Below are 18,248 nucleotides of genomic sequence, written 5' to 3' on the forward strand. Positions count from 1 at the left end.
TGGGCAAGATCCTGGGTCTTCAGTGGGGCCCTGCTCATGGTGATTACTTGGCTGCCCAAAGTTTAGCATCTAGGAACTTGTCTGTCCAAACTTCTGTAGTTTCTGACATGGACAGCCATGCTGTCTCTACCACTTTAGCCACTTGAGCTCTTGAATGTCTCATTTCCCATCCTTGAACCCACCGTGGCCACACCCCCATTCTGACACCCTTTTCACCGACCTGAATTAGGGCATTCCGCCCCCTACTATCTTGGCCCTGTCACTCCTTGAGCCACCAGTAACTTTTAATTTTGTACCCAGTTTGTTTCCAGCAGCCTCCATTAGTTCTACTCTACAATACATACCAGAAGAAACAAATTCTCATTTCGGGAAATGCTCCAACTCGGACACATTCCTGCGATTCCGGCCTCGCCTCTTCTCTCTAAGCCCATTGAAGGCTGTGTTCGTGTTCTTCTCTCTAGGTTGTTAAGTGGTCTCAAACTTACCTATTACTTATTCAAGAGTCAATCCAAACCTTTCCTCCTTTATTCCTGGGAACATCATAGAAGACTTCTGCAGGCATCTTTTTGTCTTTATTCCTATGGTACTCCGAGCATAGCTCTATTATCTGGTTGTGGATTATCTGTTTAAATATCATGCTACTCCTCTGCTTTATGAACTCTTTCTTGGCAGGAACCATGGAATTTTCATCTTTGTATCCCTGTGCTCTGAAATGATACCTGATGTATGCTCAGGTGGGTAACTGGAAAAAAGGATGGATAGATGGCTGGAGGTCTAGATGGTTGCCTGGATGTAGGGGGATGGCTGGATTATAGAAAAGGTGAATGAATGGATGGTTGGGTTGGTTGACTATTAACTTTTTAACAACACTGGACAAATGTTCATAAACAATGACTTTCCCACTGGGATTCTGTGACTTTGGATTGCCAATGTGTCTAGCACAAACTCCATTTCTCATGACATTTCTAATATAAATTTATACATATTTTTATTTGTTGTTATACTGCAGCTCTTCAAAGAATCCTGAAGTTGGTCTTAAGTTAGCATTGTTAAAACTCTGACAAAGCAACAAAAGATTTAAACAGCACACAGCAAGCAGTGACTCTGAAACCAGAGTCGTCTCACTGCCCACTGCCACCCCTAGCTTGATTGGCCGTGATGCATCACTTCCTAGGCTCAATTAGGTTCTTAATTATGGGGATAACGATATTTACTTCTGTCTCACAAAGCTGATGAGGCGAAATTATTTGGAAAAACTATCTAACATCTGTCTATCTGTCTATCTATCTATCTGTCTATCTATCTATATCTTATATGTGTTGTTGTCAAGGTTTGTTTGAGATATCCCTCAGGAGAAACAAAAGAAATGAAAATATTTCTGTTTCTTATGTTTTCCCTCTTTTGTCATTGAAGTTCTAAACATCAATAAGGATTTGTTTAAAAGCATTAAGGACTAGCACAGGCAGAGACTCAGGGAGAGTTAGAACTCATAGTCTCTGCTGCTATCTGAGACACATTGCTTGTTACCACTGCTAAACTATCATTCTTAGAGCCATAGCATTAATACATGTGTGAAATACCAGCTATCAGAGGGGATGGGCTGGTTTTTTTTTTTTTTTTTTTGAGACGGAGTTTCGCTCTTGTTACCCAGGCTGGAGTGCAATGGCGCGATCTCGGCTCACCGCAACCTCCGCCTCCTGGGTTCAGGCAATTCTCCTGCCTCAGCCTCCCAAGTAGCTGGGATTACAGGCACGCGCCACCATGCCCAGCAAATTTTTTGTATTTTTGGTAGAGGCGGGGTTTCACCATGTTGACCAGGATGGTCTCGATCTCTTGACCTCGTGATCCACCCGCCTCGGCCTCCCAAAGTGCTGGGATTACAGGCGTGAGCCACCGCACCCGGCCCTGGGCTGCTTTTAAGGGTAAGCATGACAAACACGTTCTGTCTTGGGTGCTAGTTTCAAATCAGTTGCTAATTGCTACCTGGATTTGGGAAAGATTCTGAGGTCTTATCTGAGCTACAATTGTTCAGCAATGTCTGCCACGAATATAGGATCTCTTACACGATTGTCATATATTTTTCATCCCTATTGTAAGACCGTAACAGTTGTTCGTTATGCTAGGCCTCCATGCTGGCTATCCACTGGTTCACCACAATGGTTCATGACATTGTTCAGGAGAAGGTATCTACAGAGGTTTTACAGTTTTTGGAAGCTTGTTTTTGAACTAAATATGCAACTTGATCCTTCAGTGAATGTAGGTAATAAAATGTAGAAGAGAGAGGTGAAGAAAACTAACTGTGACATTAACACCTGTTAGAGTACTTTTCTTCAGAGGATAAATGCTTGTTTTCCTATCCAGGGTGGGTTGTCTACTGTGGAGGAAGGATGGTTTCTCAAGAAGTTGTGGTTAGTAGTATATTATATTGAAAATTAAGAGCATTCACTTCTGTGTAGATGCAAATATAATCAGATTAACTTTATTTTAAGCTTCTATGACATTCTAATTAGTAATAATATACTAAGTTAAGCCAGTTTATCTAGCAAAATGCATTTCATTTTAAAATTGGGTATTGGGAGACTTGGCAAATGCTGTGAGATTACTTAGTAAAGTTAAGTACGATGTATCTGTAGAGGAGACCAGCTCACCCTCATAGGTTAGTGCTGCAGGCTCAGAAATAGTCTCAAAGGCTTGGAAATGTAGTTATATAGACCAGAGCATTCTATTCTGATTTTGCTCCTAGTGTCTTACCACTGTTCATTTTTTTGCTAAGAATCACAGTCTGCTGACCTAACTCACACTCTAGACATGTCAGTGGGAAATTCTGACTATAAATCAGCCTTGCAAATAAATAGCATGTAGCCTTGTCTGTAGTAGCCTTGGAGCATAATACAAATGATGTCAACATCCTCTTAGGTTGGATCAGAACTAGCACTGGCTATTTGCAAGGCTGAGTCCATGTTACCCTTCAGCACCTGAGTGCCAAGCTGAGGTCTCAACACGGTTGATGTGAAGGACAACAGATAATCAGTGGCTGCTGTCCTTCTACACATCTGGCCACTAGATCTGCCAGCGTTTCCAACTTATTGGGCTTATGATATCTCTGAAAAGGAACCTGAAGCTGTGTCATTCTGCAAAGATGATTCCTGAGATAGGTGAAATATAATCACTAACTAAAGAGATACATTCCTCACTTTACTTCCTAGAATTGCACCCCAGAAAGGGTTAAAGTAAGGGATATCGGTTCCTGCTGATCAGGCCACAGCGTGACACCTTCTATAAAATGCACCATAAAACTACATTATTCAACAGACCCGAGCATTTCACCTGCTTTCTTATCTCCTTGTAGGTGATTAAGTTTCTCATAAATGCAATTTGTTAATATGGGACCACATCTTCTCACAAGGTAAATCTGTGAAATTTGGCAGGCATTTGCTCGGCCGCAGGTGCAAGATGAAAGACCTTTTCCTGGCTTTGCCAAAAACAAAAATTATGTTGTGCTCCAGTCCTGGGAAAAATATTCTGACATGGAGTAGAACCTGACTCCAAGAAAGGGGAATAGAATTCCAGAGCCCAATTCATGTGCTATTATTCCCAAAAGGCTGAGTGGGGAATCTGAAGCCTTGTTTTAAATGAGGCCAGCTATTGAGCAAATCTCCCTGGTAAGAGAGCCCACTGATATTTGGATCTGTAGCCATTTGTGATGATAAATGATGACTGTTACTCTTATGAGCTATGAGAGCTTAATTAGAGCTTAATTAAAGCTAATGCTCAGCATTCTTTGGAAGGTGGAGTGATTAAAAACTAACTGCCATGCCAAATAGCCTGGGTTTTGAAAAGTATGTCTTTGAAATACATGAGATCCCCACTCTGGGGCCCTTCCATTCCTGTCTGGGTCTTACACCTAAGCCAAAGCAAGAGCTGACTATTTTTGTGTTCGCGTTTCCTTAGCCAAGACTACAAGAGACCACATTCCTGGGTTCATCTCAGCGTCCTGTGCATTCACATGGAAGGTTGTCTTTGAATCTGCACATCCAGCTCGCCATACACATGTCTCAGGGAGTCACTGCTCATGCTGGCTATCAGCTTCCGAGGCCCAGAGACCCAGGGCCGGCACACTTCCTCCCATTGCACGGTGGAGTTGGGCAGGATTTCACTGAAAGGATGGAAAAGAGAGCAAAGGTTGGCAGATCCAGCTTCCCACCTGGATCAGGAAGCAACGAAAACTCTAGTCTGAGTCACTTGCTTTCTTCCTCTCAGTTGGCGCTTAGGGGACTGAAGACTCTGGCCGATTCAACAAGTTATGCCCCAAATGAGGACCCCACATGAGGCTCTGCAGAACCTGTCACTGACCTTTCCAGTGGAAGGGTCATGGTTGCTTCCACTGGGATGCATCCACCAGCCTCCCAGTGGCTATCAGGAGCCGGGCTGAGCCCCACCCAACCATTAATCAACTGAATTGTAGCTTGTCCCCGAGTCCTCCACAGTAGCTTTACATATGTGACTGATCTGAGCCTCAGCTCAGTTTTTGCCACTGGTTTCCTCCTGGGATTAGAGTCCTGTCTAAATCCCCCAGCTGCCGTTGCTGAGGCCCTGACACTCGAATTAGCTTTTGCCAACTCCCTTGGGCTAGACCTTGTTCCCAGGCTCAGCATCTGAAACGTAGCCCTGCCTGCTGCCATGTGACTTTGAGAATCTTCATGTGCTGTAATTCACATTCCTATTTCAACCACCAAATTGGGGCCCTCCACCTATGCAACTTTCTGCTAATCGTTTGTTGCCAATGCCCTAATATATCTCGCTAATGATATAGCCTTTAATGATTCTAGTGTTCTCTTCCTGCCAGCTTCTGCCCCGAAGTCTTCCTGAGTGTCATGAACAAGTCCACTTCAGTGCAGACTGAGGATAATCAGGGTTGGGGAGATTTAGGGTTCTCTGGGGTGCTTCACATATAGCCTCCCCCATAAACCTTGGGAGGATATTATATTCAGGTTTTGTATGTATGACAGTTCCTTAAGACAGATATTATTCAGTACATTTTTTGATTAAGAAAAATGGAAGGTTAACCAGTGAAGTCCCTTTTTCAACATTATAGTTGGTAAATGGGCAGAGATAAAATTTGAGCCCAGGTTTTCCTAAGTCCCATATTCCAACTCTTTCTGCTACTATTCATTGCATTTTATACAAGTGTGCACCATATATTCTATAAGAAAAGGCTTTTTCTAAGATATTTGCACACACATATCTATAGCAGCACAATGTGCAACTGCAAAAATATGGAACCAGCCCAAATGCTATCAATCAACAAGTAGATAAATAAATTGTGGTATGTATACCATAGAATACTACTCAGCCATAAAAAGGAATGAAATAATGGAATTCACAGTGACCTGGATAAAACTGGAGACCATTATTCTAAGTGAAGTAACTCAATGGAAAACCAAACATCCTATGTTCTCACTCATAACTGGGAGCTGAGCCATGAGGATGGAAAGGCATAAGAATGATACAATGGTCTTTGGGGACTCAGGGGAAAGGTGGGAGGTGGGTGAGGGATAAAAGACTATAAATTGGGTACAGTGTATACTGCTCAAGTGATGGGTGCACCAAAATTTTAGAAATCACCACTAAAGAACTTATTCATGTAACCAAACACCACCTGTTCCCCAGACACCTGTGAAAATAAAAAAAGAGAAGACTTTTTCTGACCACTGTGCTTACTTTTTCATAGGTTTTATTTCTCAAGCAGGACAGATGCCTTTTGATTTAGTATTAAGAATGTCCTGCAAGTGTTTATGGAGGATTCTTGATCTCTGCTCTCTGAGCCTCAGGAAGAGCAGGTGCTGGGTGGCTTGGCACGGAGTTCTGGGCCAGCCCTTTTCAGAGAGAGTGGGAGATGAACTGACCACCATGAGTGTCTTGAAAAGGGAATAAAACAGAAGTGACTGTTTTCCTGGGATTGTTGAGGCACAGAATGTCAGAATCTGAAAGGAATTTAGAAATCACTTAGTTTGTCTAATTTTAAGGTCGAGAAAACTGAGGTCTGAAGAAGCCTACACCATTTCTAAGATCCCAGAACCTAATGGCTCAGGTCATAGAAAAGCTAGAGTTAGAGCCAGCTGCATATTCTTTCTCTAGATTCCTGCTAGCAGAATAGAGTTTATGCTATTTTAAATTTCATGAAAACCTGAACATCAGGAAGCAAAGTAAAGGACAATAAGAAGACCCACCACATAGCAAAATATTGGCTGCTTCCCCCTGGAGATGACATGGCACAATCTGCTCCGTGTGCTTTGAACAATGTAGTGCATGACTTGCTCCATATATGACTTGTTCAGATGTAAACCCAGTTGATTCTCAAAGATACTTTATGGTAACTAAAATTGGCATGCACGGAATTTAAATTACAACGGGTTTGGGGACCTATAGAATCTGTAAATACTTAGCAGTTTTGGGTGCTCGGGAGTTATGAAATTGGAAATGTTGATATATATGCAATGAAGAATACCAAGAAAAAAGGTTCTTGTTTATAGTATTTTATAGTATAGCTGCATAATAAACACTGTGACATGTGAGGTTTATTTCATTGTTACATTGGCCTGTCAGAGCTATAGAGAAGAAAAGCTATAGAGAGAGAAAGAGTTATGGAGAGAAATTGGAATAAATGTATTTTAAAAAATCATTTAAAAAATCAGACATTGCTATCTAAATGATGTGTAATGACTAGTGTCTGTATAATGAAATATTGTCTACTGATTACAAGCTCCATAGACTCTGGAATCAGAATACTTGGGCTTAGGGAAAAAAAAACAAATTTGATTCTCCCACTTATTGTGTAATCTTAGCCAATTTATTATCCTTCCTTAAGCCTCAGTTTCTCATCTGCATAATAGGAATTATTCAATGCTTACTCCATAGAACTGCCATGATAATTAAATAATCCAAGCAAAGAGCCCAGGGCAGGATCTGGTAAAATATTAGCTGTTGTCATCTTATTGTACCAGTTTCTTTCTTGGTTTACATGACAAAGGAGTGGTTCCGCTGTTCCTCCATCTCTAATCCTCACCAAGTGAATTTATCATGTGACAAAATTTTGCCAGATCAATAGGTTGTGGTGACATCTAGGTGAAGGCAATCCCTGTGCTATATCCAAATTTTAGGCTAAGTAGAAAGTGAAGGGAACGTTACCCAGGTGGCTGGTTTACTCAGTTGCCTTGATGAGCAAATCTGGTAACTGCAGCCTTAAAGCAGTGTTTCCGACCTTAGTGAGTAGGCTGAAATCTGTGCCAAACGCTTTGCCCCACAATGATGTGTGGACTCAAAGGATGGGTGGGGTCTGCACCACAAACTATTGCTGAGTTTCAGTGATGCTTGTCTGAGCACACAAGAGATCTGTGGTTCTCCGTTCTCCCTGGAGGGCCTGTATCCAGAGGAATGAAATGGTACAGAGAAACACTGAGGAGGAAAAGGGAATTAGCAGTGCAAGGTACTGGGCTGAATTTCTAATCCACCCAATAAGAAAGGCATTTTTATCCCCTAGATTATTGATAAGGAAAGTACATTTCAAAGACATCAAGTGGTTTCTCGCAGATTGCACAACTGATAAACGGCCAAGCCAGACAAGAGTCCCACTGTTCATGCCAGCACCCACAACATGGAAGCTTATGAAGGGAACTGGGGCTGTGGGAGCAACTGAGGTCAGAAAAGGATGATGGAACGTCAAGGAAAGAAACATGTCGGAGGCCTGAAGACAATGCTTATGTTCAGAAAAGAGGCACGTGTTGTGCAAAGAAATTCTGTGGCCGGATCCACAGACCCTGAGAGAGTTCCCTGAGAGAGTGCTCAAGGGCTGGAGCAAGGCACTTCCTACCAGGCACCATGGGGTCATCTGGGGCGCCAAGGGAGTTTGGGCGACTCTGAGCTTTGGACTAGTGTGGCTGTGTGAGGAGTTGCAAGGAAGGGGAACTGTCAAGGGACGCCAAGAGGGGCTCAAGGGCTTTGGCTACGTGAGCCTGCATTCGCACTTGGGGGTCTGGGGCCAAATAGCCTCACTTCAAACAGACCTCAAGTGAAGGGGGAGATATGGGGCCATAAACCTGTATGTGAACTGCCCTATGTAAAGTTAGAACCCCAAGATTTCCTCAAACATTGGTAAAACAATGTGTATTCCAGCTGGCTGTGGGTGTATGTCCTTTGGGGTAAAAAGGGAAAAGACCTCAAATCTCAGAAATTCAGACACTAAATAAGAAGTCCCCTTCTCTATCGTATCTGTGGTTAGTGTGAGTGTATGTCCTTCGGGATAAAAAGGGAAAAGGCTTCAAATCTCAGAAATTCAGACACTAAATAAGAAGTCTCCTTCTGTCGTATCTGTGGTTAGTGAATTGGAAAAGGCATCTATGGCCTTGGGGAGCTCTATCTATGATGCTGTTTCAAGCACTGACTTTGACACTGATAATCTAAACTGTCTAATTAATTTAGTATTTGCTAATGCTTTTCTTAATTTTTGTTCTTTATAAATGTGGCTATAAAATTATTTTAATCAGGCCGGGCGCGGTGGCTCACGCCTGTAATCCCAGCACTTTGGGAGGCCGAGGCGGGTGGATCATGAGGTCAAGAGATCGAGACCATCCTGGTCAACATGGTGAAACCCCGTCTCTACTAAAAATACAAAAAATTGGCTGGGCATGGTGGCGCGTGCCTGTAATCCCAGCTACTCAGGAGGCTGAGGCAGGAGAACTGCCTGAACCCAGAAGGCAGAGGTTGCGGTGAGCCGAGATCGCGCCATTGCACTCCAGCCTGGGTAACAAGGGTGAAACTCCATCTCAAAAAAAAAGAAAAAAAATTATTTTAATCAGTTATGTGAAAGCCCAACTATGTAAAAAATGCATATGTATATGACCTATATATGTGAATATTTTGTCCAACCCAGTGAATTGATTTTATGATTCAAGATTTGGAAAACATTGACCTCATCATCGTTTTCCTCAACTGTAAATGGTAGACACTACGGAATATTGAATAGAGCGAGGAGAGGATAGAGTGTGTTAATATTTGTACCATACTTAGAAACAAGGTAAGATATGGTAAGTGCCAAGTAGTGTTGGAAATTTTCTCCTCCTCTTCATCCTCTTCATCCTTCTTCTTTTTACTCTGCTTGAACTCTTTGCAAAATAATTTAGAAAAGTTTCTCCTGCCTGTATGCAGAGAGAAAATTCTCTGTCCTTAATTTACAATCCTCAATTCAATACCAATATAGGTTTGGGATATTTATTTCTCAAAGCTGTGCTATTGTTACCTGTATCCACTCATACTCTCTCCTCTGGTTTCCCCAAGTGATCAATCAGAAGCACTTTGTGAAACAGTGGCCCTGGCTAAGGACCTGACCTGAGACCAGGTGCTGTACATAACCACCTCAAATAGAAACTAAATCTTCAGCTCCCCCTTATCATTTGCTCTTATTCATAAAACCATTTGGCATAATGATGTGTACATGTGAAAAACTCATACATGAAGATACATATGCATGCTATTTTACACACAGATAAATTCATAACAGAAAGAAAGTCATTTTGGTAAGTGGAGCAGTGTTGGAGTAATCCTATTTTCTGGGAATGGATGTTGTGATAAATGATTCTCAGTAATGTGCTGAGCCATCAGGAGATACCGGCCATTTATCATCTTGAATGCACGAAGGCAAATGGGATTATTATTACAATAAACTGCAGCTACCCATGGTTTGTCCTCTGTGTGTCTAGCCCTCAGCTTCTGTCTTATTTGAGAAACTTATAATTTAAGCCCAAATCACAAAGTGGGGGAAGTTTTCTCTTGAAATAACTTATTGAACTGGATTATTTTCTAAAGAGCAAAATATATCTGGAAGACAAATTATTTGATGCTCTGGAGGCATCAAGTGCAGAAAGCTGAGTCTGTGGAGGTGAAACCTCTGCACATCTGAGATAGGCAGGAGGTGGTGCAGGAAGAGCGGGAAGGTAAACCATTTCAGAGTAGAGTTGGTTCACAGTGAGTGAGGGGTGAGATACAGCACCGCCTTCTTTTTCTCTGGCTCCAATTCCCTGCTTGTCAGCTCCCCACCTTCCAGGCCCTCTGCTTTGGGCTCAAGAACCCCTGCCATCTAGATACCACATCTGTCAGGGGGTGGGTGAATGAGTGGGGGTGGTGATTCCCCGACTATTTAGGAGCTGTATGCTAGAAAGAGACAGTCTTGTAAAAGATTTTGGTTCTGTGGAATTTCACTTTCTAGGCATCCAAGTTGTTACTTGGATCTGGCACTCCTAGATCAGATCTTGGCAACATAGGGCACCGTGGAGTGTTTCTAATTATCTGACCATATGGAAGTGGGCACTGACTGGCTCAGGTCTTGGTTGTGAAGGTGTGTGCTGGAGTGAGGAGTAAACACAGAAAGTAGCTCTTGCTCCAAGTTGTAAGCCCAGCCTAGATAACAAATGTTTTCTATGTCATGATTTTTAGCCCAATTTTTGACAGTCTCTGAGAAATAAAGCTTCTCTTGCCTGGGAGACATTCTACCCTGAATCTGGGTTTCTGTAACTATTCAGCTATAAAAAAGAACGAAATCATGCCATTTGTAACAACAGGAATTAGACCTGGAGGAAGGGCATCATGGTAAGTAAAATAAACCAGACATGGAAAGACAAATAATGCATGATTTCACCCACATGTAGATACTAAAAAATTTTTTTAAAGTTGATATCATAGAAGCAGAGTAGAATAGTGGTTACCAGAGACTGGGGAGGGGAACATGGAGGAAAAGATGGGAAGAGGTTGGCCAATGGGAATGACATGACAATTAAACAGGAGGAATAGGTTTTGGGGTTCTCTTGCATGATAAAGTAGCTATGGTTAACAGTAGGTATTGTATATTACAAAAAGCTAGACGACAGGCTTTTGGAAGTTCTCACCACAAAGAAAGGATAAATGCATGAGGTGATGAATACACTAAATGCTTGATTTAATCATTATACAACATACATTATGTACTGAAACATCAAATTTTACCAAATAAATATGTACAATTCCAATGTGTCAATTAAAAAAATTTGAAAAGAGAGATTAACAACTTTTATGGACTGAATGCTTGTGCTCCTCACAAATTCATTTGTTGACACCCAAACCCCAGTGTGATACCATTTAGAGATGGAGCTTTGTGGAGTAATTAAATTAGGTTAGTCATGTGGATGGGGCTCATGATGGGATTAGTGCCCTTCTAAGAAGAGGTGCCAGAGAGCTTGCCTTCCCCCTCTCCGTCCCCATGTGAGGACACAGTGAGAAGACAGCGGTCTGCAAGCTAGGAAGAGAGCCCTCATCAGGAACCAAATTGGTTGACACCTTGTTCTTGGACTTCCCAGGCTCCAGAAGTGTGAGATATAAATGTCTGTTGTATGAGCCACCCAGTCTACGGTATTTCTGTTACAGCAGCTCACACTGACTAAGACCAGCTAACTGTCTGTCTGTCTACTTGTCTGCCTAGACTTAGGTGTTGTTGTAGTAACTGTTAATAGTACCTTAAGCCAGTGTGTGGGCAGGACACCTATGTCTATGTAGGGACTGGCCTTGTTCAGCCTTTCTCCCGATTCACTCCACTTTGCTCCACCCCAATGTCAGATATAAAGAATAAACAAAGCATCTGGAGATTTAACCTACTTTGAGCCTGAGGCCTCCCACATGGTGGGTCATAGCACTGTGTGATAATTCATCTTTTGTCTAAGACACGGAGTGTCCTTTTTCATGTGTTGGCCTTGACTGAGGTGAGAGTCTGGGGACAGCCAAGGTGTAAAGATAGAGGAAGTTCCAGTACACTCAGATGAAGCTTGTGGGGTTACTGTCTCAGAAGGGAAAAATTGGATACAGCAGGGGGCTGTTTGGAAGAGGAAATGTGTTTCACTTTGCCTGAACGATTCTTGCATCTGATTCGAGTGGGAAGGTGTGAGAATGGGTGAGCAAGACTGTCGTTTCTGACGAAAGCAGGAGTATGGCTGCTGACCTCTCCATCTAGCTGGGGTTGATTATTAATTTACTTCCTTTTTTTTTCCTGCAACTTTCCTATTAGCACAGGAAGGTTGTTATGTTTTGTGCTTGCATTGTTTCAAAAGCACTCAGATTATTTTCTCTGTTGTTTATTGCATCCACAATAAGGCATCTCTTAAATGATGAGATGCAGAAGCTATGAGCATTGTAATTTGAAAGAAAGGCAGAGAGCGCTTCATGGGTAATAAAGGTGTCCCAGAGGGGACAAGCGAGGCCTTGCATTTATTCCACACATTCCAGAGTGGGGTAGCTTCCAAAAAGGGTGTCAGGAAAATTCTTAACATATCTCGTCATGAGGCAGTTTCCAGAGTCCTCTACCTCCCTTTCTATGCCTTAGAAGGTCACCCCACAGGAAATGTGCTAGATTGATTGATGCTGACAAGGACTTATTTGTGGTAGAAATGAAAGTAATAAACCTCAAAGATTGGGATCCATTCTGGTGTCACACTTTAAGAGGAGTAGTGACAAATTGGAATGTGTGTGGAAGAGAGAGAGAGCTGAAACCATGTTAGAGGAGAGAGAAATAAAGTCACGGCAGATATCTAGTCCCAGGTAGAAAAGATTCAAGGAAGATGGGACAGCTATTTGTAAACATTTGCAAACCCTAAGACGGAAGAGAGATGGGCCTTAATTTGTGTCAGTGCAGATGGCAGAATTAGGATCATTAGTAGGATCAAACGGTAGAAAAACGTTTCCTTACCATTAGAGCTACCTGATCATGGAATGGGGTTATCTTGTTGGGTCACACTGTTTGTTAGTAGATGTCACAGAAACTGAGACCTGTCAAGCACAATTTGAAGGGGTTTGTTTGTGGAAGAGGCTGAGCTTCATTCATATCATTACCAAGCCTGGGGTCATCTTTGGTCCCCTGAATGAGGAACCATCTAGAACTCTTTAGGTTCAACTAAAAAAAAAAAAAAAAAAAAAAAAAACTAAAACAAAAAAACAACTGAATTCAACAGCTGTAGACACTGATTGGGTTGGTAAAATGTGTGAGGTGAGGCTGGAGACAAAGGACCCATGAAAAGGGGCATCTCTCAATATAGTATCTGACACATGTTAGGACCTCAATAAAGATGAGAATAATCCATACATGAGTAGGTGGTATGGCAAGATGGTTCAAACTTGGGTTGTGGAATTCACCAGCCTGAGTCTGAATCTTGGCTCTGCTTTCATAAACTCTGTAACTTAAGCGCCAACCAGTGTGCTCTTAAAGCCTCAAATTCCTCAGCTACAGAAGGGAGATAATAGCAGTATCTATAATCATTAGGGGGGCTTTAAGGATTGAATAATGGAAGTGCAGGTCAAACCGGTCCTAGTTTTACTGCATGCCCCATAGAAATGGTCAGCAAGGAGGAGGTAGCTTCTCAGACATTTTCACTGGGGAGCAGATCTATGCTTGGAAAAGACACACACAGAGAAAGCTTCCCACAGCTCTACACTGCCTGCCCGCTCTCCCCAACCCAGGGCTTACCGGAACATCTTCCTCATTGGTCTTGTTATTCCAGGACCATCCAGGTGTATCCAGACATTTTTCAGGGTTGTTTTTAAAGGATTGGTAAACTCAACTGTCACAATCATGTCAGAACCAACTACCTGAGCGCCACGGACCTAAGAGAGAGAATGCAGCTCATTAGCAGCAAATAAAACCTCATTCTGCTCTCTTGTTGCCTGAAACATCTTCAGTTTTGCTACAGTTTTACAATACAGTTATTTTTTTGGCAATGGAACCAGTGTGATGAGGATAGCTTATTGCTTTGACTGGGGGATACCTAGCGAGAAAAGATGGAAATTTACTAATTAGAATCGTACTCTTTTCCTCATTATAAAACGAGCTTAATTAGAGCTCAGGTCAATAGCGGTGGCCACTGGCTGCTCTTAGTCAGCAGGAGGGGGAAGTGCATTTGGTGTGGCAACAGGTTTCCACGGTGAGGGCGGCCAAGTGAACTTTGCTTCTGGATAGGCATCAAGTTTCCTGCCAGGACATAGGGGATTCCTGAGATCAAGAGGTAGAAAATGCCCCAGGGCACTTCTTTCTTCTCACTTTTAGATACATTAGGAAGAAATATGCCAAGCATGGAGTCCTTACTGTTGAACATAAAGAAGAGGAGCCTGGATGGTAAAATAAGGAAAAGGAGATTTTTCTTCTGCAACCACAGTATCTTGAGTCCAGGAGAATAGAAGGTTATTTGTCAGTGAGTTTATCTATAATGACTCTCAGAAGTATCAGGTATTTGGAAGAACACCACGGGAGACAGTCAGAGTTCAGTGCCAGCTTCAACACTTACTAACAGTGAGGCCTCAGGTGACTTAGGTTTTCTGAGACTCAGTTTTTCTTGTCTTTAAAATGGATTGACACTTTTATGGGGTGATCTATGCAGAATGCTCTTATTACTACTATACCTTAAGCTGTGTTTACCGTATGCCACATATTTTAGAACCGTATGCTTTTCCAACATAAACGCAAAGTGCTGCAAAATGCCAGGTGGCTATAAGACTTATTTGTTTTGTTAAGAGCTATGTATGCCAAATGAATGGATCTGTATAAGCCCTAAGTAACTTGGGAATAAGATAAGAATAATAGTTCTTCCCTTGCAAGAAAGGTTTGGAATGAGATATGCTCATAAGACACCTAACACATTGCAAGGCACATGCCAAAGACTCAATGCATGTGATGCTTTTTAGAGTAGTTGATGCTTTTTAGAGTAGTGAAGCTCTGATTGGTTTGTCTTATTCACCTTATGTTTTAGCTCACTTTAACTCCAATACCTAGTACTTCAATACCAATGTCCAATAAATATTTATTAAATTAAGTCAGTGGCTCAAAAATGGAATTTACTGGATGTCTGGATTTTCTATTTAACAACCCAGCCATTACTATACCATGTTTCTTTAGCCACTATATTATATAAGAGGAAACATATGGAAATGAGCCCTTTTTAAGAATGGATGTAAAGAGGAAGGACATTGCTCAGAGGAGAGGACCCTCAATTACTGACTCTACAGTCAAGAATAAAATCTTTTTGATCTGATCATTATACACTGTATGCATGCATAGAAAAATCACATATACCCCATACAAATGTATTATTATTATATATCAATTAAAAGAAGAATACAATCTTATGGCTCTACTCATCAAGCCATGCTTTGTGACTAAAGTTATGGCTATGGGATTTCTTAAGTCTATAAGAGAAATGAAACTTTCAGCCAATTCCCCAAGTTTGTTACATTTAAATCCTCATATCCTGGAGGGCAGTGGTGGAGAGCTGGGTCCAGGGGAACTAGGAGAGGGGCAGACAATGGTCATGGCAGCAACAGCAGCAGGTGCACCTCGACAGCATGGATCGTGTGCCAGGCAAGGAGTCCAGCACTTTAACCAGCAGTTCTCAATCTGGTAACAAGTAGATCCTATAATTCACTCATTTGAAGTACCCCTGTTGATTACAAAGAACCAGCCCCAGCTGACAACCATAATTCACATACATTCTCACATTAGCCCCACAACACAAGAGCTATATTTGTATTAGCTCGATCATACTATAATATTAGTTATTCCGTTAAGAAGAAGAAGATTTTTCTGGGGCAGGATTGGTGCCAGGCATTGCATGAGGATTTGAAGCTGCTAAATGACCAAGCTGAGATTCAAGTTCAAGTCTGTCTAACTGGAGATCTTGGGCTCTAAGATATAGTCCCACTCTGAGGTCAGAGGAGCTGGAAAAAACCAACAACTCAGCAATAACGAAACAACCAAAACTGTTTTGTACTGATGTCCAAAATGCCAGACAGGAAGTAAGGGAGATTTTCAAACCGGTGGGAGCAGTATTGGATTTGAAGTCTTCCCATGGGGAGGAGACTGGTTAAACAATTTGACAAACTGGAACATGAACTGGAAGTTACTTTTATGGCTGGCTGGCAAGTAGGGTGCAGAGGGATTAGCCTAGTTTGAAGACTGTGGCAAAAACAGTAGTCATGCTCTAGATCAGGGCTTCTCAGCCTCAGCACTACTGACATTTTGGGCTGGATGCATCTTTGTTGCAGGACTGTCCTGTGCAACGTAGGATGTTTAGCAACATCCCTGGTCTCTGCCCACTGCCTGCTAAGAGCAGCCCTGCACCCCAGCCATCAACAGCCAAAAGTGTCTCCAGCAATTGCCAAATATTCCTAAGGAAACAAAATTGCCCTCCAGCTGGAGACAACTGGTACAGAGAAAACATGTGGAAGACAAACTGAATTTTTTACTTTCTTCTCAGATGCCCTGCCTCAATCAATTCAGATATTGAGGGTGTAGAAATACATCAGAATACTTTACATGGTGTCTTTGATTTAATTCTCGAGGGTGTTTGATATATTTTTTTCTGCATTAAGAAAAATGTCCTGTATTAAGAAAAATCTTTGGATTAAAAAAATACAAAATGAAGATACCACTTACAAAAGTTCTCTACTTTGGAGAAGATGGAGCTGCTACAGAGACATTATTGGCAAAAGTGTTTGCTATGATCACTTTATTCTTTCTGGAAAAAATATTTTGGAGCCATCTGTCTTCTCCATAGTATTCTACATAAGGATGGGCATAAGCCCCTTAAAAAGTAAATCTGATAGAAGCTACTGACCCTTCCTCCACACAGCCATACACAGTGACAAATACAAGATATATACAACATAGAGATGTATTTTTAGGGGATGAACTATGGACCTACAAAGTCTATACATGGTTTTCTAGGGGCCCATGAAACCTAGATTAAGAACCCTTTCCATGTCAGTAGGCTGGCTTTACATGAAGCCTCCTATGCTGTGGAAAGTGAAATACACCCTTCCAGGTCACTGGTGACAGTGATAGGGAATGTTTAGTGTTTGAGAAGCTGGCCCATGCATTGGGCCTTCATAGATAGGCTTCAGGTCTGAATATGATCAGAGGATTAAACCTTCTCAGGTAATTTAATATGTCATGCCTAATCAGTTTGCTTCCAGTATCGCCTCTGTAATTAGATGCTGGCATGGGTGTATCAATTCTGCCTAGATTTCCCTGAAGCTGGAGCGGGGAACGGGGAGAACCCTGGGGAGTGGTGAGAGGAGAAGCCCTCCTCTGGTTGTAGTGTGTTTCTTTTGCAATTAACAAAGATTGGTGTCCCTTTACCAACATTTGTCTCCTGCACTGAGAATGTGAACTTCCTATCCCTGACTACTGATGATAATGAACCTTAGACACTCAAACCCACTAAATATAAAAGGCTGCCCAACGCTCAACATCACTGTGTTCTGCTTGGGAAATGTAACTGGAGGTGTCTCCCTCTCCTTGCTTCGTTTGAGGAAACTGCTGCCAACACATAGTGTTTTCATGTTATGTGTTGATTTCAGTGATGCACCATGCTATGGTACCTATAAAATGCTGAGAACAATGACTATTTGGGGAGAAAATGTCTGCTTCCATCTCATTATTTTAGGAATCTGCAAAGCTCCCTTTTCTTTATTGCTGAAAACATAATTCCATATCTGCATAGTCATATTTTTCATTTTCTTGCTCTCATAAAACCTTAAATAAAGGGAGCCTTCAGGCAATTTACAGAAGGTTAGTTCAAGAAGAAACTTTTATGTGTATTCACTTTAGAGAAGAGTATTCATTACTTGGGCCAGAGAAAAGAATAAAGCATATGTCTTACTTGGTGACATCGAATGCTTTTGCATATACTTGATGGCCTTAAGTTTTCCTCAATATTCCATTTTAAATATCTCTGTTTTAAAAAAATCAACCTGTAATAAGATGCTTTTCCAAGCTATGTATCACTTACTGATATTGACACACTGCATTTCTGTCCTTTATGCTATTTTATGACTCTGATTCTTTGGTAAACAGGAAAATTACTAACATGCACATACTCTCTTTCCCTTATATAAACTTTTTGGGAAGAAATTACTTTTTTAGAAATCACAAGATATCTTCCACTAAGCATATGCTTTAAAAATACATAACTGTGGCTGGGTGCGGTGGCTCACGCCTGTAATCCCAGCACTTTGGGAGGCCTAGGTAGGCGGATCACGAGGTCAGGAGTTTGAGACCAGCCTGACCAATATGGTGAAACCCCGTCTCTACTAAAAATATAAAAATCAGCTGGGTGTGGTGGCGTGCACCTGTAGTCCCAGCTACTCGGGGGGCTGAGGTAGAAGAATTGCTTGAACCCGGGTGG

The 18,248-nt window shown here is 41.8% G+C and overlaps 1 protein-coding gene across 2 annotated transcripts in view; it reads right to left on the bottom strand.

Annotated features, from left to right (window-relative positions):
* Positions 1-2,457: 2,457 nt before the first annotated feature.
* Positions 2,458-18,248, bottom strand: part of F13A1 (coagulation factor XIII A chain) — a 168,215-nt gene continuing 152,424 nt past the window's right edge. For both annotated transcript variants that reach the window (XM_064362957.1, XM_064362958.1), the window contains 2 exons: positions 13,538-13,674; positions 2,458-4,156 (listed from right to left, as the gene is read on the bottom strand). In XM_064362957.1, the coding sequence (XP_064219027.1) occupies positions 4,003-4,156; positions 13,538-13,674 (291 nt within the window). In that variant the 3' untranslated portion in view covers positions 2,458-4,002. The remainder of the gene's footprint in view (positions 4,157-13,537; positions 13,675-18,248) is intronic.

Source organism: Aotus nancymaae, unplaced genomic scaffold (assembly GCF_030222135.1).
Source record: "Aotus nancymaae isolate 86718 unplaced genomic scaffold, 86718_ANA_hifiasm-v0.15.2.pri h1tg000051l, whole genome shotgun sequence".
Taxonomy (NCBI): domain Eukaryota; kingdom Metazoa; phylum Chordata; class Mammalia; order Primates; family Aotidae; genus Aotus; species Aotus nancymaae.